Source organism: Anomalospiza imberbis, chromosome 14, assembly GCF_031753505.1.
Source record: "Anomalospiza imberbis isolate Cuckoo-Finch-1a 21T00152 chromosome 14, ASM3175350v1, whole genome shotgun sequence".
NCBI classification, from domain to species: Eukaryota; Metazoa; Chordata; class Aves; order Passeriformes; family Viduidae; genus Anomalospiza; species Anomalospiza imberbis.
The window spans coordinates 571,947-598,280 of record NC_089694.1 but is presented as its reverse complement, the minus strand read 5'-3'; the positions used below and the strand labels follow the sequence as shown (position 1 = coordinate 598,280).

At 48.6% G+C, this 26,334-nt stretch overlaps 1 protein-coding gene across 3 annotated transcripts in view; it reads left to right on the top strand.

The window, feature by feature from the left end:
• Window positions 1-26,334, top strand: part of FGF13 (fibroblast growth factor 13) — a 203,616-nt gene that overhangs the window by 142,645 nt on the left and 34,637 nt on the right. For 2 of the 3 annotated variants that reach the window (XM_068204534.1, XM_068204536.1), the window contains 2 exons: window positions 19,238-19,348; window positions 23,640-23,743. In XM_068204534.1, the coding sequence (XP_068060635.1) occupies window positions 19,238-19,348; window positions 23,640-23,743 (215 nt within the window). Of the gene's footprint in view, window positions 1-16,649; window positions 17,298-19,237; window positions 19,349-23,639; window positions 23,744-26,334 lie in introns of those variants that run through there. The other variant, XM_068204535.1, reaches the window with a different exon arrangement.

The following is a 26,334-nucleotide window of genomic DNA, read 5'->3' as shown; positions in this document are numbered from 1 at the left end:
GCACCTGGTGGTGCACAGATGAGTGGGGCTATGCTTTCATCAGGGCTGGCTGAGGCAGTTGCTGGTCTCCTTTTCCACCTTCAGTGAGTAAATAAGAGCTGTGTTTGAGTAGAAGTTTGCCAGTGTGACTGACATTTGCTGTCCAGCTGTCAGAAGGATGTCACAGAGCTCGTGGCAGCACGCAGGTGACAGTGCCAATGCTGGTGGCTGCTCTGGGCTTTTTTCAGTGTTTGCTCTGTGTCCATCGGCACTGCCCGTGTTATGCCCATGTTTTCCTCAGGCTGTGGGAAGGCTAAGCCAGAAGAGGGGCTTTACCTGAGCTGCTGCCCCTGCCAAGAGCCTCTGAACTGCTGCTGCTGCCCTGCTGTGGCACAGCTCTAGGGCCTGCTGAGATCTGCCTCGTTTTCCCCACACGTGAGAGGTGGAAGTGGCTTAGGGTGCCTGTCCTGGGCTGTTGCAGTGCTCCCCTGTCCCTTGTCAGAGCATTCTGCCTGCTCTGAGCACTGCTGCTGCTGGCCTGGGCACCTGAGCCCCTGCGCAGCCTCCCTGGGGCTCAGGCTCACCAGCCCTGGCAGGGAACGTGCCAGGTGACACCATGGTGACCCCAGCAGTGTCACCCTGTCCTTGTGCTGGGTGACCCCAGCAGTGTCACCCTGTCCTGTGGGACAGCACAGCCAGGGCTGCTGATTTCACACTGAGGAAAGAGGAGTTACTTTTGGGTATACCTGGCTTTGCAGCTTTGCTAAAATGCTCTGAATAGAATGTAAAATAAACACCCTGTTCCAAACAGAGTACAACAGCTTCAGAAGCTGAGGCTTGTACCAATTCTGTCTTTCCTGCTTTATTTTTATGGCATAACAGCGGGGCATTTCCAGCTATTTGTAGGCAGGTACCAGAGCGTCTCTTTTGCTTCTCTGTTTGGAATCCTGTGTCTGCCTACAAGTCCTGATTTTGAATCTGAGTTTCTCTCGGGCTCAGGAGGTTTTCATAAATGCTGTAAATTGTTGGGATCATTTCTGACATTTGGGAGCTTGCAGCTCTTTAGTTTCATAGGCTAAACAGTCGGAACTCAAAGCTGCCCTGTGTGTAAAAGCGTTGGTTTAGTTGCAGAACGCTTTTCAAACATGAGCTGCGCAGGTGCTGGCAGCTGCAGTGCTGCTCGCTGCCTCCTGCAGCCTCTCGACAGCCCTGAACTACCGGTGCCTGCTGGAACATGCCATAAAGTGCTGCTCTCTGCCAGCTCCGCTTGTTCCACCAGGTGGCAGATGAAGCCAAGGAACCAAATTGCTGCGCTGATTTCACTCAGCTTCCCTTTAGAAAGTAGAAACGGAAACATTCCCTGCACCAGAATATTAACTAGTTTCATTTTAGATTGCATGACAGGTCAAACGGGTCAAAAAGAGAGAGGAAAATGTATTTTCCCATACAAATATATGATATTTTCACTGATCTGAAACGCAAAATTATAAAATTGGATTGAGTCACTTTTCTTTGGAGCTGACATTCATATTTCTGAATGGGTTAGTGAAAGTCTGATGATGACTAACACAGCAGTAGTCTGTGCAGGGCTCCAGAACCCCAAAGGGGAGTAGTGTCTGTCTGGGCAGCAGTTCAGAGCTCTCTCTCTCCTTATTCCTTCTCCTGCAAGGAGGCAGGAGCCCTTTTATCTGTATTTTCCCGGCAGGTTCCTGTTGCAGCTGCTGTGCAGGGTTGCAGGGGGCTGCTGAGGCAGCAGTGCTGGGCTTGCTCAGCCAGAGTTTGCATTTGAGATTTTTTGGTCGTAGCAGCAGCAGCAGAAGTGGGGCCTGAGCAATTGGCCTCTTCCTTCCAGACAACCTCGTTGGGGATTTTGTTGTTGGATTCCAGGGGTAAGGTCAAGGCTGATCGTTGTTTTTTTCTGGACAAGATGTATTCGAAAGCACAAAGCAGGATTCTTTGAAATGGGATTGTCTGTGCTGGCTTCTCTGGCTGTGCTTGGCCCTTATTTCAGCCTGCATGATAATGCAAAATAATAATTGCATCATTGCAAAAGAGACAGAGTTTCTGTGTTGTGGAGAGCACACACAGAGGGTAGAGCACTGTGCTGATGTGTGGCTGTGCTCTCTGGGAGGAGAGTGCTTGATAATGTTCTGGCTGCACTGTTCCCAAAACAGCCAGCAAGGCAACAGGCGGGCATAAATCCCCCTGGGATATGCCAAATTACCTGTTCTGGCACGTAATACCATGGGTAAACTGATCTACTTTTGCCTTAAAGGGATGCTTTTGGAGGGCTAATATGAGCTTTCTCTTTAGATGGTTAGGAACATAAATGCCTTTCCAAACAATCTTTTCCCCTCCCTCTGTGTTGGTTTTGGCTGGGGCTCCATCACATGGAATGGTCACTTGGGAAGGCACACTCCACAGCTCCAAATGTCCAGCCCTTCCTTCTTCTTCCCCCAGCTTTTTCCCCTGCCCATGAGGCTGGGTGGGCTGGAGCATCCCTCGGGTCCCTGGGGCCAGCTGTGCTGGCTGTGTCCCTCGCAGCCCCCGGGCACCCCCAGCCTCTCGCTGTGGCTGAGCAGCACAAAAGGCCTTGGCTCTGTGTGAGCGCTGCTCAGGGACAGCAAAACCATCCTGAGTTACCAGCACTTCCAGCACAAATCACAGCAGAGCTTGGAGCAGGCACCGTGGGGAGAGCTGCCCGCGCCCCAGCCAGAGCCAGCACGGCAGCTGTTACACCCCGACAGTCTCTGGGGGCAGTTCATAGCAAACAGCAGCTCAATTTTTATTGATACATTGGAGAAGAATAAAAAATGGCTGGTTTTAGTGCAAATTCCACCTGTAGTCCTTTTGCTTCACTGCGAAGTGGTTTTTTTTAAGCTGACGGTGCCCAGGCAGCTGATGCTGCAGCAGAGGTGGGATGGGAGCAGGCTGAAGGCAGGATCTCAGAGGAGCTGAGTTCCTTCATGCCAGGTGGCTCCAGCCTGTGCTGAGGGACACAGTGGACATAAAGGGATCAGAGCAAACAGAGATCAGACAGGAGCTGCATTTTCCTCTCATTCATAAAAAACCAAACCGAGTCAATGTGCTGTGAGTAACTAGATGGTGATAAGGATTAGCTGAAGCAGGTCGTGTTTTCAATATACAACTCCAATTGTATTGTAAAACAAGAATGATTCTGAACTGTTTAAACCATTTTTGAGGTAGGCTGAAGAGTACAGAATAATGACATTCTAGTAAGATCCATGTCAGTTTTAGGGAGTTGTCACCACAAGGTAATGTAGGCTTTGGGAGTATCCTGTTGCCAGTAGAGAGCTGTATTTACGAGAGATTAACCTTGTTTATAATTGCCTGGCAGTAAGCAAAGCCACTCTGGGCTTTTGACTGCCTGTCAGTAGTTGACACGGGTGACAGAAAACCTATTGACTCAAGGTCAGTCCTGGAATCAATAGAACTCAGCAGGCCACTAGAAATGGACTTGCCTGTGTTCTTCCGTGTGGCTTTTTTACTCCTTTGGTGAAAACAGTGCCATTTCCAAGTGGAGAGGTCTCAAAATCAACTTCATTTTTTTGCCCCAATGCAGTTTTCTTTGTGAGGTACTGTTCATTTCTGGCAACAGCAATTAAGGATGTTTTTAATTGTACAGTGCAGTTGGATATCAGGATTATTCACAGCTTGATTATGAGCATTCGTGGCATAAGAAACAGGGAATATTCTAAAATTGTGCAGTTCACAGCATGGTATGTTTCTGCATACTTCATGTTGTGAATTCCAAATATATAAGCAGTCATGTGTGATAGTAAACACTAAAATATTATTTTTGGAAAATTGTTTATTAGTAGTAAATTGGTGAACTTCCCCTTTCAGGCCTAGATCAGGACAGCATCAATGCTGACAATTTAAAATTCCTGGGAGGCTTTGGCTGCCAGATCTCATTTTGGTCCCCAAGGCCCAGCATCTGGAAGGGGTCTGAGGCACAGCAAATCCCACACAGTGACAGTGACATTGAGAAGGAATTGAGGAGCTGCTGCTCCGCAGAGGGAGCTGGGTGCTCTGCCCTGGCACACGGGAGGATGTGGGTGAGCAAAGTGAGCAGGATGGGCCAAGCTCAGGCTCACCTGGAAACGTGTCTGCAGGGAGTGCTGACCCTGTAAAGTCAGAGCCTTGGCAAACAGCTCCTCTCTACTACTTGGAATTTTATGGTTTCACAATGAACAAATCACACTTGGGGACAATATTTGACTTCAGAATCTGACTCTGCTTCTAAAGTGCCTAAATCTCATTATTTACATAATGTGTGAGCATGGCCTTAACTTACTGTACTGAGGAAAGATGGGTAAAACAAGGGCACAGTCCAATTCAGCAGGAGAAAATTTAAATTCAGCCCTTGATTAACACAGCTGAAGTATAACTGTAGCCACATTTTGGAGCACGCTGTTTGCAGTATTGTACATCTTTAAAGCAAATCTCAGTGTTTTCCTCACTTGTCAAAATTGCATTGAGAGTTGCAGGTTTGGTTGGCCCCAGCTAGCATATTTGCAATATTTTTCACTCTATCCAAATACCAAATTATGAACTCTCCTGAAAGGCAGTGATAAAGCTTAACCATTTCAAAAGGTAATTATTTCAGAACTGTTAGCAAATTTAACTCTTGCAAGTGTTTTTATGTTTGTAACATGCGTGGTACATCAGTAATTCAGCTTATTTAAAGTAGAAAGAAATGGTACATATTCAACCTCCTGAATGTTGTTGTGCTATTCCTGTTGCAAATTGCTTTACAGAAAGGGCATCAAATAAACCAAGCACCAGGCTCCTGTGGCTGGTGTGATGCACTGCAGGATCCTGTTACAGCCTCTCTTTGTAATTCTAGGAGGCAGAAAACAAAATCTGACACTGAAAAACAATAAGTTTAAGTAAATCATGTAGGAGAAAGGTACATTTGTGTCCAAGAAGTGGTGAGATGTTGCCAGAACAATGCAGCTACATTATGAATCTTTAATGATTCTGAAAGTCATAATGGTCTGTCACTAATGCCCATTAATGATCTCTCTATACCACGAGTATGGGCTTGATGTTTCTGGCCAGTACCTTAGAGAATACTTTAAATGTGCCTTAAACTTTCTCTGATCTACTCCCTGTGTGTCTGCTCCAAATGTAGACTGCAATTGCCTGGGCAGGAGCAGCTTGTAAGGCAGCATGGCTTTGGGGATAAGAAAGTCTTATTCAGGTAAGATGTATTTAAGCAATGTTTTTTACAGGAAAAAACGAGAAGGTATTTCCTGGCAACTAATCCTCTGTAGAGGTTATAAACTATATAAAGAAATCAGAGGTTAATATTTCTTTAATACTAAGAATGTGGTTGTTCTTAGACTTCATGAGTTTTCTTTGGTAACTCTAAAAAAAAGTCATTTAAGAAGCAAAAGGCAGGTGTTACTATTCATTCCTACTGTTTGGGACTGCAAATAGATTGAATATGCTGCTGAACTGGCAAATTTGTCCTGATTAAATATATGTTTCACATGTCAAACAGGTTGATTTTATGGCCTTTTAAACATCTGTGCCACGTATTTAGTTAATTTTGTACCCAAGCTTTTGTCAGTTATAAGAATTGCTTTAGAGAAAAAACAAACCATTCAATTTCTTTTATAATTGCCTTTCATCAGAGTACTGTGCTTAACCTTAACTGAAGGCAATCTTGTCATGGTGCTAATAACGTAAAAACATTTTCAATACAAAACCTTCTTAATTTCTCTATTCTTTTGTCCATGTTTTAGCTGAAGGCTTATGATGGTGTAATTTAGTTTTCTTCAATAATGAAAAAGTGTGTTCTCTGCATGGGGTACGTGAAATGATCAGATTACTCTAAGAACCAACTCCCTGTGGCTAGAAGGGAAGAGCAGATCCAAGGACTTTTGGAAAAGACCCCAATATCAGACAATAATCTGATCAGCAGCGTGTGCAGAGCTTTCAGCATTAACTGTGAGCCTTAGCTGCCAGCTGGGCTGCATGTCGTTCTGTATTAGAAATAATACACTGATCGTCAGCTTCTACGAAATGCGTGTGGCTTCCATTTTTCTTTTTAAGATTAATTTAGCAAATCTGAGCACAGTGAAGTGTGCAGTGCCAGGTATGCACTCTGCCTTGGTTCTGGCATGTAGCAGGTGTGACCACTATGGGCTGTTACTGACTGCTGATGCCTTTCTGTGCTGCAGCAGCAGAAGTTTTGTAGCAGGGGCAGTAAGGATGGAGTGGCTCTGCAGCAGTCGGGGGCCTTTGCTGTGGGTTGGGTTTTGGAGTGTCTGTTGTACAGCCCCAGTTTGCAGCTGGTACAGACCGTGCTGTGGGGACGTGATGTGCCCATGGTGTGGGGACGTGTCACTGTACTGTGGGGACATGTCACCGTGCTGTGGGGACGTGTCACCGTGCTGTGGGGATGTGCCCATGGTGTGGGGACGTGTCACTGTGCTGTGGGGACATGTCACCGTGCTGTGGGGACGTGTCACCGTGCTGTGGGGACATGTCACCGTGCTTTGGGGATGTGTCACCGTGCTGTGGGGATGTGCCCATGGTGTGGGGACGCGTCACTGTGCTGTGGGGACATGTCACCGTGCTTTGGGGATGTGTCACTGTGCTGTGGGGACATGTCACCATGGTGTGGGGACGCGTCACTGTGCTGTGGGGACATGTCACCGTGCTTTGGGGATGTGTCACTGTGCTGTGGGGACATGTCACCATGCTGTGGGGACGCGTCACTGTGCTGTGGGGACATGTCACCGTGCTTTGGGGATGTGTCACCGTGCTGTGGGGATGTGACTGCAGAGTGGGGACGTGACCGTGGTGTGGAGGGCCGGGTGTCGTGCCCGAGCTAGGAGTTGCTCGGGGCCACAGCGGGCGGGATGCGGGGTCTGGGGTGGGAGATCAGAGATCCTGGATGAGGGATGAGGGATCCAGGATTGGGGATGGGGGGTGCAGGATGGGAGATGAGGGATAGGGCTGCGGGATGGGAGATCTGGGATGGGGGATTCGGGATGGGGGCTGCGGGATGGGAGATCTGGGATGGGGGATTCGGGATGGGGGCTGCGGATGAGGGCCGGGCACGGAGCGCCGCCCCGGCCGGGCAGCACCGCGGACAGCGCCGGGTTCGGGCCAGCGGAGCTGTTCGGGAGCGCTCTGGGCGCTGCCCTGCGCCGGTGCCGCGGGTGCCCGGAGGTGCCCTGCGCCGGTGCCCCGGGTGCCCGGGTGCCCGGGGTCGGTGCGGGCCCGCAGTGGCTCCTCTGGCCGCGGTGTCCCTCCCCCGTGCCGTGGGGCCGGGCCCGCAGCTCAGGAGGGCAGCGCCGGCTCCGAGCCCCCGGCCCGGACCTGCCCGGGGCAGCCCCAGCGGCTCTCCCGGCCCCGCCGAGCTTGCTGAAGTGCCAGCCGGGTGTTTGCTGTGGGTACACACCGCACCGACGAAACGCAGGCGAAAAATCAAAGCCCCACAATTGCTATAAAGATTTGTAGGGACGGTATATTTATTACAGCACTGGACGCATGTGAGGGATCATCCCTCTTTAAAGGACATGTGCGCCCCTGAAGACTCCCGATCCTTTTTTATTGCCCTTTATTAATTTACATATGCACAGAATTTTATAATAGGTTTATGCATATTCATTTTGCTGATTTTGTGTTACATTTACAGCCAGTTACGCTTGTACTCAGTTTTTGTCAGTAAGTACAGAGAGAGCTCCTGGATCACTTTGCCCTGTCTGTTTCAAGGTCCGAGGAGTCTTTCTTATCTCTTGTCTCTTCAAACTGGAAATTCGCATTCTTTCTCTTTAGCTGGGGCAGTTTTATTAGTGTTGCAAAGTTACTAGACTAAAGAGCATATTTTACTTATGCTAGCAAGCTCAAAGCGGCACATTTCACCTAAATCCAAATGGATTTCTATACTGTTAAATTTTCATTCTGTCGCACCGACAGCCCCCAGGCTGCACAGCAGGAACCTTGCAGGGCACTTACCCGGACTGACTGCAGGTGTCCCTCTCGGTTCTCTTTTTTGGCATTTTATTCGTTTCCAGTACTGAAAGTACTGGAAAGCTGTTCCTTTTTTTTTTTTTTTTTTTTTTTTTTTTTTTTTTTTTTTTTTTTTTTTTAGCTGTTTACAAATTCATGTTTTACTGCATACTTCCTGTACAGGAAACTCTATATTTTGCTGAAAGCTTCCTGAAAAGACCGTACATCAGAAATTTTTAAGTAGGCTAAAATTTATGGCAGTAAAGGTTTAAAAATATAGTCACTGAGTAAGATGTTTCATATCTTGCAGAACTGGGAAAAAAATGACTGAGGGAGGTGAAAGTTTCTTCCGTCATTGACAGCTCCCCTTTGATTCCCAAGTGTTTGTGCATCTCAGCCTTTTTGTTACATTTTTGGTTTGCTCATATTTGTGAATCAGGAAGAAGAAAGGCAGAAAAAATGTCTGTATTCGTGTCTGTATGGATATATGCCCAGAGAACTTCTTACAGTTCAGCAGGCTTATTTCTGTGCCTGGCAATCTCAGTCTGCTTCTTGTCCCTTCCCAGCAAAAGCTCCCAAGCCTTGGAATGTTGTAGATAAAGCAAAACTAAACTTATTTGTTTGTAAACAAGGTTAAGTTGACCTCATCTGAAGGGTAGGGACATGGAGATACTGATTAGTTTTGTGACTTCTTCTCATCAGAAGCATGTTGTAGTTTTTAATGAAACAAGAAAAGAAGATCTGGTAGGAAGAGGTGGAAAATGAGAGTGGATAAACAAGGGGCTGGGAGCTGAAGGGGGAGGACAGAAATCCTGGCTTTACCATCACCTGCATGACAGTGTGTCTGTCTGCTGTGAATTCAGCTCAGCACCTTTTAGCTGTATGACTGGGTGCTGCAAAGGCCATACATATGGACTGGGAATTGGATTAAAATCATGGTGTTATCTTCATGTCTACTAGTGCAGCTTAGTCCGCTCCTTTTGTGGTGGGTTTGGGTAGAAACGTGCCACGGGTGGGACAATTACCCAGTCTGTAGAACAAACGTGGCCCTGCTGTAGCTCAGCTGGACCTAAGCGAGGAATAACAGTGCGGAGCTCGGGCAGCTCCTGTCTCTTTGTCTGATTTCTGAGCAATGTTTCTCTGCATAGCAACAGAACCTTTTTGAGCTTTCTGATGAGGTCTGACTCCCCAGAAATGTTCCCAGCTTCTAATGCGAATATTGGGAGCAGCAGCAGATGTTCTGCCATTAGCTTCCTTCTCTGAATTGACTTCTCTGAATTTCTTTTAATTTGCTTCTGTGAAATTTGCATACACATTTTTTCTAGTCTCCAGACCTATTTAAATCCCATAGAGCAGATGCTGGCTTGTGGTTCATGTTCCTGTTTGCTGGCCAATATTTTTCATGGTGTTGCTTGTGAAAACAGTGCATCTAACCAGTGACAATGAATTCTCTTCTGTTTACTCATGATGCACTGTACTTTTTAATTCAAAATCCCTGTGTGAATTCTAGATGTCACCTTTGTTCTGCTCTTGCCAGCAGCAGCTCCTGTCATGAGACTGACTTGTGCAGGGCCAGTTGGGTGTGGGAAGTGTGACTGAGCCACCGCCTGGGGTGGATTTTTGTTCCCATGTGTGAGTGAGCACTGCCAGAAGCAAGACCCTGAGCTGTGCTGACCTTCATTAAGGGTTCATTTAATTTTGGTGGGGGTGAATATTACTTATCATAACGATGCATGAGGTACAGTCTGAATCACTCTGCAACAAGTTCAGTAAAGCAGAGGTAATGTTTTCCTCCATAAAGCTGGGAAGACAGTGGTGTCTTTGCATGGGAATGAATTGCCATCTGGAGTTGCCTTTCTCTCTCCTTTCTTGAGTATTCAGCCCAGATACCTGCTCAGATGAGCTTAGATAAACCTCCCTTTCCATCGCTTAAGTCAGATATGTCTTGTTACACCTCTGTTCATACCGTGAATATTACTTGGCGAGCTGAGACCCAAAGGAAGTTCGGGCTCTTGGCTCTTTTCCTAATCCTCAAGGATAGATCTTCCTTCTGCTTACAGAGACTGAGACCAGCATTCTCTTTGGGTAAACTGGTTCCAGTTCTATGCCAGTGAGTGAGCCAGGCTCCACTTCCACATTTCCAGAAGCATCATTGACTGGTGGAGGGTCTAACTCCAGTTCCTGGAGAGCTCTGCTTCCATCCAAGACACAACACTTCTTCCTCAAAGTCCCTTTCATTTGTGACCAGCTCTGCTCACCTTCTCATTTGTCTGTGTGAGTGTAGTGCCATGATCTTGGCATTGGGGTAGAAGTCATAGAAAACCAGTGCCAGGCTCCTCTGACCCCAGTCCGGGTAATTGGTTTGCATCGTTGGGAACCAGCTGAGTCCTGCATTATTAACACAGCAGTGGGAATTGCCAGCCATGGCATCCATCACAGGATCGCAGTGGGCTGGGCTCTGTGCTTGAGTGGAGCCAAGCAGTGTGGCAGAAGCTCGTTCTGAGCAAAGCAGGGAGCATGACTGTGAGAAGCTGGTGAAATGCTTGCATGCAGGAGGAAGGAGGAGAACTCTCAGAGGCTCCAACTCACTGGAGACCCACTGAGTCTGGTTTTATCAAGCTGTTGACAAAGGATGAACCATCAGATCTGTGAAAAGGTGGGAAAAGATCTTACTTGAGTAATGTGGCAATTTCCAGGCAACTTGCCTTGGCTCTGTGAAGGACTATTTGCAGTGTTCTGTCATGTGTAAAGTGGCCTTATGTTAAGTTGGACAGTGGCACACAGCCCACACTTCTGGTGTGTCCCATGCTGAGATGTAAATGTTTCAGGGACGATCAGCTGTCATTTACTCTGATGTTTCCAAGAGCCATTGTGCTGGGAGGTGAGTGAGCAGACCCCTCTGTGCATACTGATGTGGGAGTGCTGCTTGGCTCTGTGATGGGCAGAGAAGTCACTTGGGCACTGCTCAGTTCCTGGCTCAGCTCGGGCCCCACGGACACCGGAATAACACGTTCCCATTTCGAGAGCCCGCAGAGCTGGGGGAGTTGATCCCTTGTGTTTGTTCTGTGACCTTTCCCAGCTGATTGGCACTGATCTTTCATGCCCCGGATAGATGAGCTTTTGTGGTTGACATTTTGGGATGACTGAATATGAATTAGCCTAGGTAAAAATATTTCTATTTTTCTATCTTCAAACAATGCCCTCCTTTTCCAAAAATGGCTGCACTACCAGGTCAAATCAAATCCAGTTTTTACTGATACAAGATAAAGGAATTGTAATTCACAGCTGGGAAGAGGCAGAACTGGGTTTTCTCTCATTAGTATTTTCTGTGAGAATCTGAGAGGAAACTGGTGTTCTTTGTATGAGGTGTTGTGGCCATCCTGAGCATTTAGCAGGTCATGTAAGTCATGAGGAAGAGACCCAAATTCTTGTCAGTCACGAGACCTTGCCCTGGCAAACTTGTGTAGATATGAGAAGAGAATGGGCTTAGACTATGAGAACCTTTGTGATGCATCAGCTATAGCATTATTTTTTAATTATCTCAGTAGTCCTAGCGAGATGTCTCATGTGTTGAAGTCAGGGGTGTGTTTCTGTGCTTTGATGGATGGGTGCCAGTTTTGGCACATCCAGTGCTGTACCCAGTTGTACTGGGGTCTCTTCTGGTGTTGGGATTTGGGAGTCTGTACCCTGAGAAGATAAAAATGAATCCATCACCTCATCCTTTGGGGAAGAAGTGAGTTTTAGATAAAGTGGGTCTAGGTGCCATGTCTATACTGGTGTCACAGGAATCTATTTTTACTTTTTTCCTGTTTCTGAGCAAGGCTGCCCAGTGCACTTCTGCAAAAAAACATGTCACAGACACACACCGAGGAACATGTACATCACTATTTACAAGTCCCTTATGCTCTCAACATAAAAATACTTCTGTTTGCAGCTGCTTATTGTAGCCATTCTTTACTATTAATTTTCAGGTTGCTCTGTTACTAAAATATCCTCAAGTTTGAGCTCTTGGGCTGGAACTGCTTGGCAACTCAGCTTCCACTAACAGCTTTTTTTCATCTTGCCTTCAGCAATAAAGCCCAGGCTGCTGTTCTTGGAGCCCTGTCTGGGCACAGCCCAAGCTCTGGGGGTGCTGAGGGGCCAGCCCTGTGTGCTCAGCCCTGCTGTGCTGCGGGCTGTGCCCAGCCTGGGGCTGGCTGCAGAGCAGAGGCTGAGTCATGTCCATGGCATATTTCACACAGGAGTTCAGTGATGCAGGACTGGACTCTGAGCAGCTCTGCTTCCTGGTGAATAGTAATTCTGTTTACTTAGGAGAGCAAAAAGCACCGGGGCCTCAGTGCTGCTGTGTCATCCCTGACTGGAGAAAGTCGTGTTTATTTCGTCCTGAAAAGACAGAGATGAGATTCTGGTGGTGCTTTTCAGAAAATAATGCTCTGCTTTTGGAGAGTGTAGGCAGTGGAAGTAGTCCATAGGTTTGCTGTTTGAAGCTCTTTTCCCCTACTTTTTCTGTAACAGCAAGAACAAAAGAGCCTCAGGAGGAACTCCTGACACCCAATGCCAGGCTGATTTTTTTTGTCACACCAGAGCAGCTTCAACCTTGTATCTGTAGAGTGGTTTGGGATTTAAGATGGACTGAGTGAGGCTTGGAGCTGGCTTGGGATTTTTTTTTTTCTGGTCTGATTTTGATGCAGCATTTTTTTTGCCCAAACACTATTAGTTTATATAGGGCCTACTATAAATCTTTTACTACTTTTTATATAGGGAAACAGGAAATAACTGAGAATGCAGTTTAATCTGAGGATGGGATATTTTGACCCAAGCTGCTGGAAATCAATTCCTACTTTATGGCAGCGTGTCATGAGAATTGCTGATGCTTCACAGGGCACAGAGGAGCGTGGGTCTCCTGGAGGGTCACACGCTGGGCTTGTGGGCAGTGAGGAGCGCTGGGGGAAGGAATTCTCTGCTCAGGATTGCCCTGGACACTGACATGCTGCACAATGGGCTCTGGCTGTCCTTGCAGCAGCTTCCATGGCAGTCATCTCTGCAGCTGGCTTGGTATTTTTCACCTGGTCTCAATTTTTGTTTTGCTTAGCATGACAGAGGACCGACTGTAAATCTTTTGTGCTCGGGATAAATTCAAACTCAGAGCAAACAGCAGTGGTCTGGGACCTGCCACAGCACAGATGATTCAGAGAGGATGAATGGAAAAGCTGAACTTTGGCACTTTCCTCTAACTGGGTGAAAGAGCCAGCACTGCTTGCAGTTTGGGCCAGTGATGGGGATTTGATGCCTTTCTGTGCAGGAGCCAGACAGCAAGGGCTGCCTGAAAACCATGCCCTGCCTCAGTCCAAGAGCCTGGGTGCCAAATTGCAGGCTTTGCTTCTGCCCAATCCAGGCAACTTCAGAGGGTTCAAGCATATTTCAGTGATCAGAATCATGGAAATAATCATCAGCAAACACTCAACAGATGACTGGGAGAAAAAATTATAAATCAAAAGTGGGCGAGATCTTTGTCTACTTCAAAACAGTGGAATTGCTTCTGGTCAGATGACAGCTCCCCGGAGATGATGGCACTGTCTCTGACAGCAACTGGACAAGTCTGTCCCATGCTGATTTCTCTTTGCTTGCAACGGCACTGGCAGTTAACCCCTTAGCTTTAAATGTGCCCACTGCAATAATAAAGAGAGAGAATGTGTACTCAAGGAACATCTGGTTGTCTTCCACGTTCAAAAAGTCACCTGGAATGTAATTTTTATTTTATTTTAGTGTGGTGGGGAGTGAACAGCTCTTGCTTTTCAAAGAAAATAAAGTTGTTCCTTGAGATTTTTATATCTGGAATGCTGAAGTAGTCCAAAGGCTGGTCCTGTACCAAAGACATTTTCCCAACAAGATCTTCATTTCTGTGTGCCATTTATAGTAAATGAAGACATGTTTGTAGGAGTACCGATAGATGAAGAGGTTGCTCATGCAAAAAAACTGGAGGACTGTTTTTTGAAACTTAAATCTGATTATGCATATATGCTATTTTTGTTCCTCTCTTTAGTTATCTGTCAAGGAACATTTGTGCAAATGAATTTTCATTATGGATTTTAAGCGTGCAGGCTGGAATGCTGGCAGAAAGATATCCCAAATACAGCTTTTATATACTGCTTTTCCCCGGGATTTTCAAGGTTAGCTGAATCCTGAGTTCTGGTTAGTCTCTATGAAAACGCAATGTCTTGTGACCTCGTAGGACAGATCACAATGAGGCAGCTTCACTTTGATCTGAAGATCAAACACTGCTTTCCAAATTGGGAATATTTATAAAGTAATGGGTGAGTCTCAGGAAAGAAAACAAGCCTCACTCATTACTGTATTGGAAGCGGAAAGATAGCAAAATTCATAGTATGTTACCGGTGAGTTGAGTAGGACGGGTTATTGCTAATAATACCCAACTGGCTGTCTTCTGTGTTGGATTTCACATGTCTTATGTGGACTGGCAGATGAGGGTAGCGGTGGAACTTGTGAATTGCAGCTATTTTTACCCTCCCGTTAAACTGAAATAAGAAATTAGGAGTGTTTGTTTAATCCGCCCGTGTGCGTGGGCTGCCTCATAAACAACCGTGTGCGTGTAGGTGTGTGTGTACACAGGCAGCTCCTGCAGCCGGGGGCAGGCGGTGGCACTGGGGCTGGGAGGGACACCTGGACAGGGTGCCCAGGTACTGTCACAGGGCCTGGCACAGCGTTCCGTGGGGCAGGGATTCCCGGCTGGAGGACAGTGCGCAGCTGCTGGGGCAGTTCCGAGCCGAGGCAAGGGCTGTAGTGTCTGCAGAGCTGCAGCACACCTCCGAGCTGGGCCCGGGGAGGTGTTGGGCAGCACCTTCTGCTGCTCGCGCCAGGCCTTGTCCCGGGTGGGACCGGACAGGGCCCGGAGCCGCTGCTGCTGCTGCTGAGGGCGCCTGGGGGAGAGGAGGAAGGGCAAACAGCCTCAGCACCTGGCCGAGCCTGGAAGCACATCGGGAGCCTGGGGCTGTCTCAGCAGCCCGGCCATCCCTGTAGCCCCAGGAGAGCTGGCCCAGGGCACGAGGGCCACAGCTCCGTGCGTGGCAGCAGCCTGCTGCCATCGCCGTCCCCAGCGGGCTCCGTTCCTGCCTGAACCAGCCCTCAGGGCCGTCCCGCCGTGCCTCAGCGCCTCTGCCTCGGGACAAATCCTCTCAATGCTTGTTGGCCGCCAGGGCTGCAGATCTGCTTTACTTCCAGCCTGAACTGCCTTTGGTTGGGCTCCAGCTGCTGAAAGCATGCTGCAGAGCAGGCAGTGGGCTGCGGGGGGATCTCCAGGACCTCCCGGTGTCCGGGGCAGGGCACTGACCGCAGCGCGGGCCCGGCTCTGCCCGGCCTCACGGCCCCTGCCTGCGCCCCCGCAGCTCGGCGTAGATGAGCCGGGCTGCAGGCGAGCCCGGCCGCGGGGCACGCACGGGCTCCGCGCGGGGACACGGGGGAACGGGAGAACATGGCAACGACAGGGAAATTGCCTTTTCTGGGGATTTCCTCGTCTGCTGCAAAACTGGAGCTGAGAGCGGGCGGTGGGAAGGGCGGGCGAGACACGCAAAAACCCTCCAATTAATCCGCGATGCAGAGGGGGGACACCCTGTAAGGACGAGGGAACGGCCGGGGACAGCTGTGGCTGGAGCTGCGCCCTGCCCCGAGCCCGGCGCTGCTGCCGGCCAGGTGCGCTCGCTCCGGGGCCAGCGGGGCTGTTTGCTCACCGCAGTCACGTCTGTTTGGGTGTCTGCGCCCGCCGGGAGGCGGCTCCGAGCGGCGCGGGCACCCCCGCCCTGGCACCCCCGCCCCTGGTACACCCTCCCCTGTACCCCCGCCCTGGCACACCCTCCCCTGGTACACCCTCCCCTGTACCCCCGCCCTGGTACCCCCGCCCCCTGGTACACCTCTCCCGTGGCACCCCCGCCCCTGGTAAACCCCCTCCCGTGGCACCCCATCCCGTGGTACCCCGCCCTTCGTACCCTACCCCTGGTACCCTAGCCCCTCGTACCCTGCCCCGTGGCACCCCCGCCCCTGGCACCCCCGCCCCTGGTAAACCCCCTCCCGTGGCACCCCATCCCGTGGTACCCCGCCCCTCGTACCCTGCCCCTGGCACCCCCTCCCCTGCCCGCCCCAGCCCCCTCCCCGCCGCGGCCCCGCAGCGCCGGGCAGGGCTCTCCGCTCGCCGCCGCGCCGGGAGAGGAGCGGGAGGAGGAGGAGGCACGGGCACAGGAGGAGGGGGGTGGTGATAAGGGGTTTGCTGCGTCGCCTCATTTGTGTACCCAGCGCACGGCTCGTGGGGAGTGCGCGGTGCCCGCATCGCTGCCGGAGGGATCCTGCCGCTGCTGCTGCTACTGCTGCTGCTGCTGCTGCAGTCCCAGCTCCGGAGCTGCTTGTTTACCGGCTGGGAACTGCTGCGGTGCGAGAGCCGAGCGTGCCGGGCAGGGGAGGCTGCGCTCACCTGTCAGGAGCGCAGCAGAAGAGGCTTCCCGAGGTGTCGGCTGCCCAGGGACATCCGCACCTCAACCCAGTGCCTCCAGCACCGACTGCTTCGGGTCTCTTCTAAGTGAGAAGAGGAAAAAGGATCCAGAAACCCCCTGCAACTGGACAGCCCCTGCTGGAGTCTAACAGGTGTTTGCTGGGATTTGAATGGGGAGGGGACGGGTGGGAAGAAAAGTTAACTGGAGAAATCGGGGCTAGGAGAGATGCGATGATCTTGCACCAAGTGGATGTGCCATGGCTGCATGCAAATAGCGCGTCTGGAGAAGCTTGGAGGGATGTCTTGCAAGTGATCTGCGTGATCTCCGTAGAAACGCTCACCTCTGCCTGCAAACTTTCCCCTGCTAGAAGTTGGGAGGAATAAAAAAGCACCAGAAAGTCAAAAGGGGAAGATCCCAGAGGACAAAATCACTCGAGCTAAACTGTTGCGTGCCACGCCAGGGCTCTGGTGCTCATCCTGCTGGTGTGTCCTGGGCTGCCGTGCCGACCGGTGGTGGGTGGCGTTGGCCAGGCTGCCCGGCAGCGTCCCCGGCCTTGGGGACGGCCGAGCAGCATGCTGGCCGCAGCCGGCCGGCGACCCCCGCGTGCCTGAGCCGGCCGGGCAGCCGGGGCGGTGGCGGCCATGGCCGCAGCCATCGCCAGCTCCCTGATCCGCCAGAAGAGACAAGCCAGGGAGCGGGAGAAGTCCAATGCCTGTAAGTGTGTCAACAGCCCCAGCAAGAGCAAGGGAAGCTGCGACAAGAACAAGTTGAATGTGTTTTCCAGGGTCAAACTCTTTGGCTCCAAGAAAAGGCGAAGAAGGCGACCAGGTTGGCAAGGGTTATGTCTGTGGGGGGTTGGTTGGTTTGATGCAATGGAAACTGGGACATGTGTCAGGTGTGGGGAAAGGGGGAAAGGTATTTCAGGGCTCGTACAGTGGATGTGCAGGACCTGGGTACCCCACGCCAGTCCTTTCCCGTCGTGTTCATCTGGTTTATTTGGGTAGCACACGCTGCTGGCTGTGCCTCACCTGCACATCTGTGTGCACCCAGGTACCCAAAAGTCAGCTGTCTGTCCCTCTGTTACACACATGCTAACACACGGGTGTGTTTGTGGGGGAGATGCTAGTGGGGGAGTTCCCACACACGCATCTCTCAGTTGGATATTAAATAACTTCATGGTCTGGAGATCTGGTTTTGATGTCCTGCTTCACAGAATGCCCATGCCATGCTTTATCTGCTGATTGCAGACAACGCTTTGTGCTTTTGCTGGCACCTTCCAGAGTTTTGCTTCAGCGCCCTGTGCCTTTCTAGGAATGCCATACCTGCAGCTGCCCTGCGGACACGAGGTTCTCTGGGTCACAGGTGCAAAAGATCAGGCGTGAAGACTGGGTCCCTGATCTGAGTGGCTCGTTTTGTACTTGGGAGGAGCAAAACCCTCTGGCGATGTTGCCGTGGCTTTGCTGTGCTGGAGCATTGGTGTTTGTGCCACTCCACCTGTCTGCCTTGCTCACAGTTTGCCAGCAGCTTTGGGATGGATTATGGCTAAAGAGCCAGAGTGAGGGTTGGAGTAATTTCTGGTCAGAAAAGCTGGTAGATAAGAGTTGTGTGTCCATCAGGACTCTTATCAAAGTTGCTAATAAGATCTAATACACTTATGCAAACTGTTGTAAGCTTTTGCCTTCAGACCCTGCTAAAATGAAGTGCAGTAGCAGAGCTCCCCAGTGCCTTTGCTACAGACACAAGGAGTCTTATCCAGAGGCAGAGTGCTGGAAATGACACACCACGTCTTCACAGTGTTTGTCTCTGACGAGAGTGAGATGTTGTGAGCGAGCTCCAGGGCTGCATGAGCTCCTGACAAACGTAACTGTGTGAAATGACTACAATGCAGATGTCATTGGGATTCAGTGGGCGTAGACCTTTTTTGCAATTACTCCTGATGCTTTAGCCAGATATCTTGAATGGCACACTTGACAGCATATCCTGCTGTTGTGTACTTATGGTCTAGAATGATATGAAACCGTGTGAGATATCTCGCTTTCTAGCTGTGAATCCAAGGATGGTCATGGCAAAAAGAAATCTATGCAAACTATGCGTTGTTTTGATCTTTCTTCTTCTAGCTGATGAGGTAATTACCTCAGCCCTTATGGTAATATTTATTTTGCAGTTCCACACATTGCTGGATTTCAGGGTTTCCCTCTCCATTTTCCATATGTTCATTGAGTAGTTTGTCTCTTTGGATGCTCTGTACTCTCTGGAGCAGTGAGGAATGGGGGTTTGTTTATTAGAGCTGCAGCAGTTCCTGTGCTAAACGTTTGCTGCTATATATTTAGGCTCTCAACTGTCACTGTGGCTCTTATTAATGCTATTGTAATAGTCTTCTTTTTCCTCTCCATCTAAGAACTCACACCTTTTTAAAAGACTGAATGTACTCTTTGCCAGCTCATTTTTAATCTTAAATGAGATAGGGCTGGGCTCCTGAGGCCAAGCAGTGCTGCTGGAATCCGTCTTCACTGGAAGTAGATTTTGCTGTGCTGCTCACACTGTAATCGAAAGTGGCATTTAATCTTTTTGGCAATTGATTTCATAGTCATAAATTTGATCTCAGCCTAAATGAACAGTGTTGCAAAGCTGGTAGCCCTGCTTTTGTTTTGGGTCTTTTTCTTACCTCAGCCTTGAGAAGGAACCTGAAGATTTGTTTTTCACGACCAGCTCACTTGGAGTGGCACATCAGGATTTCCCACGTTAATCTCACTGTTGTTTTTTTGCAGAGCCTCAGCTTAAAGGTATAGTAACAAAGCTCTACAGCAGGCAAGGATACCACTTGCAGTTGCAAGCAGATGGAACAATTGATGGAACAAAAGAGGAAGACAGTAGTTATAGTAAGTGACACGAGAATAAATGGTGTGTTTGTGGACTGTGGTGTCTCTCCCTCCCGTGCAGGTCCCCTCAGAGCTGCTGTCCTGGGGTGGCTGAATGAGTGGCAGCAGCACTAATGCCGTGCTGGCAGCACAGAAGTGCTTCAGACTTACTGTGTCTGAGAGAAATACAGATAGAAACCACTTACAGAAATAATGAACCAGAGGAGGTAATGATGACACATGTGACAAACAAAGCAAATGTTATCTCCATGGTAATCCAGAGAAGTTCATTGCTGTCCTTTGGATTTTATTAGATTTTTTTTCTTCGGCAGGGAAAATTTGCTCGCCTACTCAGAGCTTGAAATAGAATAACGCTATCTCCACTCTCACACAGGGGCTCATTCAAACAGCGCCATGGTATTTCACAAACTGGGACTTCAGCAGCATTTTCAACTTCACATTTACCTATTATTATAATTTGTTACCTCTTCTAAATTGTACCATCAACTTTCAACCGGCTTTCCCTCAGGTTTTCTGTGAAAAAGCTCTGGGCATTTTTACTTGTTGTTTTTGACTGGGGCTTTTTTACAACTTTGAGGATTAACAGAAAACAGGAAAATATGTCTAGAGCATTGATTTGGTGTGTGAAAAATGCTTAAGGGTCTCACACAGCTAGACAAAAAGATTTCAAGACTGGTAAAATAAGGCAATGTAGGAAACAATGCCCTGCAGAAAGTGTATGAAGGTCCAGGTGGGCAAGCCAAGACTGGCAGACCTCAGAGAAATGTTTGTGTTCATAAATCCAGCTGTGGCTGCTGCCTCTTCCTGTGCAGCTTCATTTCTCTGTCAGCTCATACTGCACAGAGACCTTGGCAAAGATCATCTCTCCCTTAGGCATTGCTTAGCTGTTCATTAGGAGGATATCCTTATTCTTATATCCTTATTTAAAACAATGCAAATGTAATAGGGAAAGAGTAGGATGCAAATTGCTTTGGATTATTTTGTGCTGACACCAGCTGATCACAATAGGAAGCAATTTATTTTGCTGTAGCTTCTTTGCCACCCCTTCTGTCATATCTGTCCACATGAGGGACATGCCCTAGAAGTGAGGTAACCCCTCCATCCTGCTGTCCCTCTGGGGACTTACAGAGATGCTCTCTGTGCCTCTGCTGTGGGTCCTGGCAGTGGTCACAGCTGGGGACAGGTCACTCACTGTTCCAGGAGCCAGAGCTGGACGTGCTGCTGCTCAGGAGCAGGGCACTAATAGCTGCTGCTGACAGGGACATCCCATTTTTGGTGCAGTGCCAGTGTCCCTGTCCTTAGAGGCAGCAGCTGGGGCAGGATGTGTGGTTGTGCTGGCACAGGGCAGAGTGGGCAGCCTGTTCCCCACAGCCCTTTCCCAAATTCCAGCAGTCTGTGCCACAGCCACTGCTCATCCCACTGGGGTGTGAACCAGATTCCAATGTGCCTCAGCCTTGTCCTGCCTCGAAACTGAGCCTGGACATGTCTGCCAGGGAAGCGTGTCCCAGTGCTGAGAGCAGCAGCCGAGCACCCCTGGCTCAGGTCCCACAGCACCCACACACAGCTCAGCTGCCAGAGCAGAGCTCCCCTGGCTCAGGTGCCAGAGCAGAGCTCCCCTGGCTCAGGTGCCACAGCAGAGCTCCCCTGGCTCAGGTGCCACAGCAGAGCTCCCCTGGCTCAGGTGCCAGCCCTCTCGGGCAGGAAGGCTCAGCCTCAGCTCTGCCACTGGGCAGCAAAGCACAGCCAGGAATTCCTCATACAGCCCATGCCCGTGGCACCTCTGTCCCTGCTGTCCCAGCTCAGTAGCAGCTGCTTCCCTGCTGTCCCAGCTCGGTGGCACCTCTGTCCCTGCTGTCCCAGCTCAGTGGCAGCTGCGTCCCTGCTGTCTCAGCTTGGTGGCACCTCTGTCCCTGCTGTCCCAGCTCAGTGGCAGCTGCGTCCCTGCTGTCTCAGCTTGGTGGCACCTCTGTCCCTGCTGTCCCAGCTCAGTAGCAGCTGCGTCCCTGCTGTCCCAGCTCGGTGGCACCTCTGTCCCTGCTCTCCCAGCTTGGTGGCACCTCTGTCCCTGCTCTCCCAGCTCAGTGGCAGCTGCGTCCCTGCTGTCCCAGCTTGGTGGCACCTCTGTCCCTGCTGTCCCAGCTCGGTGGCACCTCTGTCACTGCTCTCCCAGCTCAGTGGCAGCTGCGTCCCTGCTGTCCCAGCTCGGTGGCACCTCTGTCCCTGCTCTCCCAGCTTGGTGGCACCTCTGTCCCTGCTGTCCCAGCTCAGTGGCAGCTGCATCCCTGCTGTCCCAGCTCGGTGGCACCTCTGTCCCTGCTGTCCCAGCTCAGTGGCAGCTGCGTCCCTGCTGTCTCAGCTCGGTGGCACCTCTGTCCCTGCTGTCTCAGCTTGGTGGCACCTCTGTCCCTTCTGTCCCAGCTCAGTGGCACCTCTGTCCCTGCTGTCCCAGCTCTGCCCTCTCCTCAGCTCTTGCTGACAGGTCTGCAGCTCTGTTTACAGTGGAGCCCATGCTCAGACCCTCGTGCTGAAAATACCCCAACACCTGTCCTACCTTTAAACGTGCCATTTAGAAATCACCTTGCAAAAGAGCCCTGCAGGTTCTGCCTGGGTGCTGAGCTTTAAATCCTCCTCTCCTGCCCACACAGAGATTAGGTGCTGCTTTTTGGGGCTGAACTGCAAAGGACCCATGTCCAAGGGAATATTTTCTCCCCCCAACAAATTCAAGCATTTGATAGAATGAATGAAAAATCTTTTTCCCTTACTGAAAATCTAAGTTTATTTTGCCAAAAGCTGCACAGAGCTGGAGAATTTTCTTTGAGTGAAGAGCAAGTAATGGGTGTTGATTTTGAGCTGGAGGTGGGCGTGAGGAGGGTCTGCATGTGTGGTTTGTCTGCATGTACACTCGTGGCTATGAAAGGGGAAGAAAACCACAGATGTTATGATGCCCTGCATTTGTTTGTTAGTTCTGGACATCCCACCTTCCCTGCTATGTGTGACCATTGTAGGAAGTGCAGTGCTCAAAGGTGCCCAACCTCAGGGCAGTTGATCAGCTCTTGACAGCCCCAAACACAGAGTTTAGGATCTGTGCTGTCAAGGTGTAATTTTTTTACTTAAATATGAGCATTTTGGGGTTTTCTGGCTTAAAGAGGAATTTATAATGGGTCATAATTCTTAGCCATAATTTTGAAAATAATAAAAAAAATTTCAATATTATAATTCAGTTTTAAATTGGCTTTGGACAGTGACCATAAATATCAAACTTCAGTCTAAGGAAGACTGGAGCTTTTCAGCCAAGTAATAAATCACAGGAAATGAGAAGTAATTTGGCATTACTTTATCCTATATCTGCATTTCTGCCACAGAGTGAAAGGAGATGCTTTGGGTTATGATAATTTTCTTAACTCCCCTTTATTTTTAATCCTACATATTGAACACAGAGTACTGTATTCAACTCATTATTTCTTGTGTTCAATTTTAACATATCCATGAATCCAAGCTATAGCAGAGCTTTGCTTTTTTCCTTTTTTTCTTTTTTTTTTTCTTTGCCACTTTGGAAACCGGAATCTTCATTTTTTGAAGAGTTGTTTCTGTGCTTATAAATACTGCCACTATTAGCATGTGTACAAGCAGAAATGCAAGCAGAACATTCAAAGTAGCTCAATTTTGAAAGCACAGATTTAGGGGTTGATCTAAAGAATATCCTGCCCTTTCATTTCATTTTGAAGTTATTTAACTCTGTTTTTTCAAACCCATTCTCCTCTAAAAAAGGGGAAAAATTAAACCCCAATGAGTTATAAGTGGAAACATTTTGAAATGCTAATGATGGTTTTCAAGTTTTCTGAATTTCATCTTCTTCCTTCCTTTTGGTCAAAATGTTTACTGACTTTGAAAACAACTTTTGATTATCTTGAAATTTTTTTGTTTGTTTGCTTCTGGATTCCTTCTTGCACTTAATGGCAAAAGAAAAGCACCCTAACAAAACCCAAACTGTGTTCAGGTGCACTCTCAGAGCTGGGTTCTGCTCACGAGGCAGGTAAGTTCTGTCAGCTGGCAGCAGTTCCCCTCCTCAGAAGAGGGAGATGCACTGATACCTCGGACCCTGCCTGAGCTCCTGCTGGAAATTGCTGTCAGAGGACATGGGGGTAGAAGCATTGCTCTGTAGCACCCACAGAAATTAATATATGCATGAATAGGCATTTTCTATTTGGTTCTGGTAATTCTGCTTTCATTCTCTATCTGATCTGCCTACTCCAAAGGATTAATTTTACTCTCCATCTCCTTTCTCTCCTAGCTTTGTTTAACCTCATACCTGTGGGTTTACGAGTGGTGGCGATTCAGGGGGTTCAAACAAAATTATATCTGGCAATGAACAGTGAAGGATACCTATATACATCAGTAAGTAAACGTTTTTAATTCTATTCTCAGTGGAATTGTGGTGAATGAATAACTTACTGTTGCAAGGGATCTGCTAATAGCCTATAAATGTGAGTTTGGCAGCAGAGTCAGTGTGGTGGTGATAGTCTGCTTCTGGTTTATTCATCTTTTCCATCAGGAGCACCTGGGGATGTATGGAATCAATGGTGCCTTTGAATAATCCTGAAGTGTGAAATACGAAAAAAACCCACAACTAAAACCCTGAACAGAGAGGATCCTCTCTCTTGGTCCCTGTGGAGTGACTGGGCTGATCAGAGTGGGGCACTGAGGGGAGGGGACAGCTTGGTGTGTCCCACACCTGCCTCAGCATGCTTTGTGTCTTCCTATAGAATCTGTGTTACTGTAAGTAAAAGGAGGTGGAGAAAGTAATTCTATTCTTTTGTTTGGCCAGGATTTTCAAATAGAAATTTTATGGTTTCAAGTAGGTGAGTGAGTAAAGAACAGCTTTATTAGTAGTTTAGATGAAGAATGTCAGTTAATAATTTTCAGTGATGTTTCTCACAAGAGCAGACAGTGTTTTTATTTTAAAAAAAAAAGAAAAAAATTTAAAATAGACCACTTTTCAATTAAAAACATTTAGCTGAACTATCTTCAGGAGTTTTAATTATACAGTTTTAATAGATTTTTTCCCAAGGAGGAAAATAGAGGAAAATGTATTCTATTATCTACTACAAATGATTCTCTTCTATAAAAGATTCCCTTAATCCTGATAAAAATTAAGCAAACTTATTCAAATCTCTCATTTATTTTGCAGTCCTGACAGCTGGGAGCAGGGGCAGCTTTGCATATTTTTTCTCTTTCTGCCAGAGCAGGAGCAGATCAGGCCTGGCAGTGCAGGGACAAAGGAACATTCCAGAGAGCGCTGGGTTTGTGCTCTCAGTGCAGAAATCTCTGCTTTCTGGGGGTGCTTTGTGCTTCCCTGCAGAAATCACCTCTGTATGGGCAAGGGAAGGGGGCAGGGGATTTACCCTGCAGTGCAGCAGTCCCTGCTCTCTGACACACAGCCCTGAGGCCACAGGCACCTCCTAGATGATGAGCATCACTTCCAGTTCCCCTGCTGGGAGGAGAAGGGGCAGAATGTGACCCTGATGTAGATTAAGTGCAACTTTTAGCTTGATAGGCATCTTAGGAAGAGCTGTGAGATTCACTTGGGTTGTAATCTTTATTCTTTGCATTGATTAAGGGTAGTTCTTCACATGGTTATATTCCCTTGCATCACTTCTTCCTTGAATCCTTGAATGTATTTGAATTCCATAGTTGATGTCATTGCAAAATTAACTGGTGACATCTCTCTATTTCCCCCTTAGTAACAGTGGTAATTTTTGTTTCCTTATTAGACAACTATATTTTTTTACATTTATTTTTTAATCTTCTTGAACTTGATGGGCTTGGCAAGGCTTTAAACTGAATTTTGTTGTGTGGTTGCCCAAATTCGTACTCGTAAATTGTCTTCACAAAGACAGGTGTCCACTTAATTTTGATCTACTTTTCTAAGGGAAATTGTCACCCAAGTTCTCAATAATCTTGGGTTTATCCTCTGCTGCCTTCTGGTTTGGTTGTTCTGTTCTTTGCAATAATAACAAGAAACTCTCGGGGGCAAAAACCAGCTCTTGTCCCTGTCAGTGAGCCCAGGGAATGGACAAGGGCTGGTGAGGAGCATCTGCCCCTGCTTCAGGCTGCCAGAAATCCAGTTCCAGCACTATTTTTCAAGTGTTTCAAGCATTTCTTTTGCTGATAATGGTCCTTTCAGCAAGGGATGCAGCCTGACAGTCTGATGCATGGGAAATGAACTCTATATTTTGGGCTGTATTCTTGGTTGATATAAATGAGTCCCAGGAGAGCTCAGCTGATTTATACCAGCTGAACACTCACCTGTTCAAGGAAAGCCACCAGGGAGTCTGGGGAACAGATCAGCTCAAGTAAGTGACATCCATCTACACATCCTGAGGGTTTCAAAGCCCCTGCAGGGATGTGTTCCTGAATGGGATTTGTCAGGAGCAGACAGATGGTAACATGGGATTGATCAAGTGCAAAAGCCCCGCAAAACACTGACAAGTTCCTGAAGCAGGAGAACAGGGGAAATAGAAGGGCACTAAACTGTAGATAATCCTAGCAGATAGTTGCATCATTTCCAGAGAGTAATGAAATCAGCAGTGGTGAAGCAGTTGGATAAGGAGAGAGATCGTTGTGGTCTCCTTCAGGATCACTTGGTTTTGGCTCTGTTGTGAGCCTTGTGTCTGTGCAGAGGGCACCTGGGTGTCTGCCCTCGGAGGCAGCCTGCACTGGGGTTTGCTCAGCCCTGTGGCTGTGCTGGAGAAGGAGGTGAATTTTCTCCACGGGGGGATCAGTGGTGTATCATAAATCTGCAGAGAACAGATATCTGGAGTTGGCTGCCAGAGTTTATGGATAGTTTGCAGCATCTGTCAGCAGCATCAGATCAGTAAGATCTGTAGGGTAATGATAAAAGCTCCTCGGGGACAAGGCAGCAATTCAGCTAAGCAAAAGAAAGATAAACTAAGAAACCAAATGTGCAGTTCTCTGTTATAGGGGCA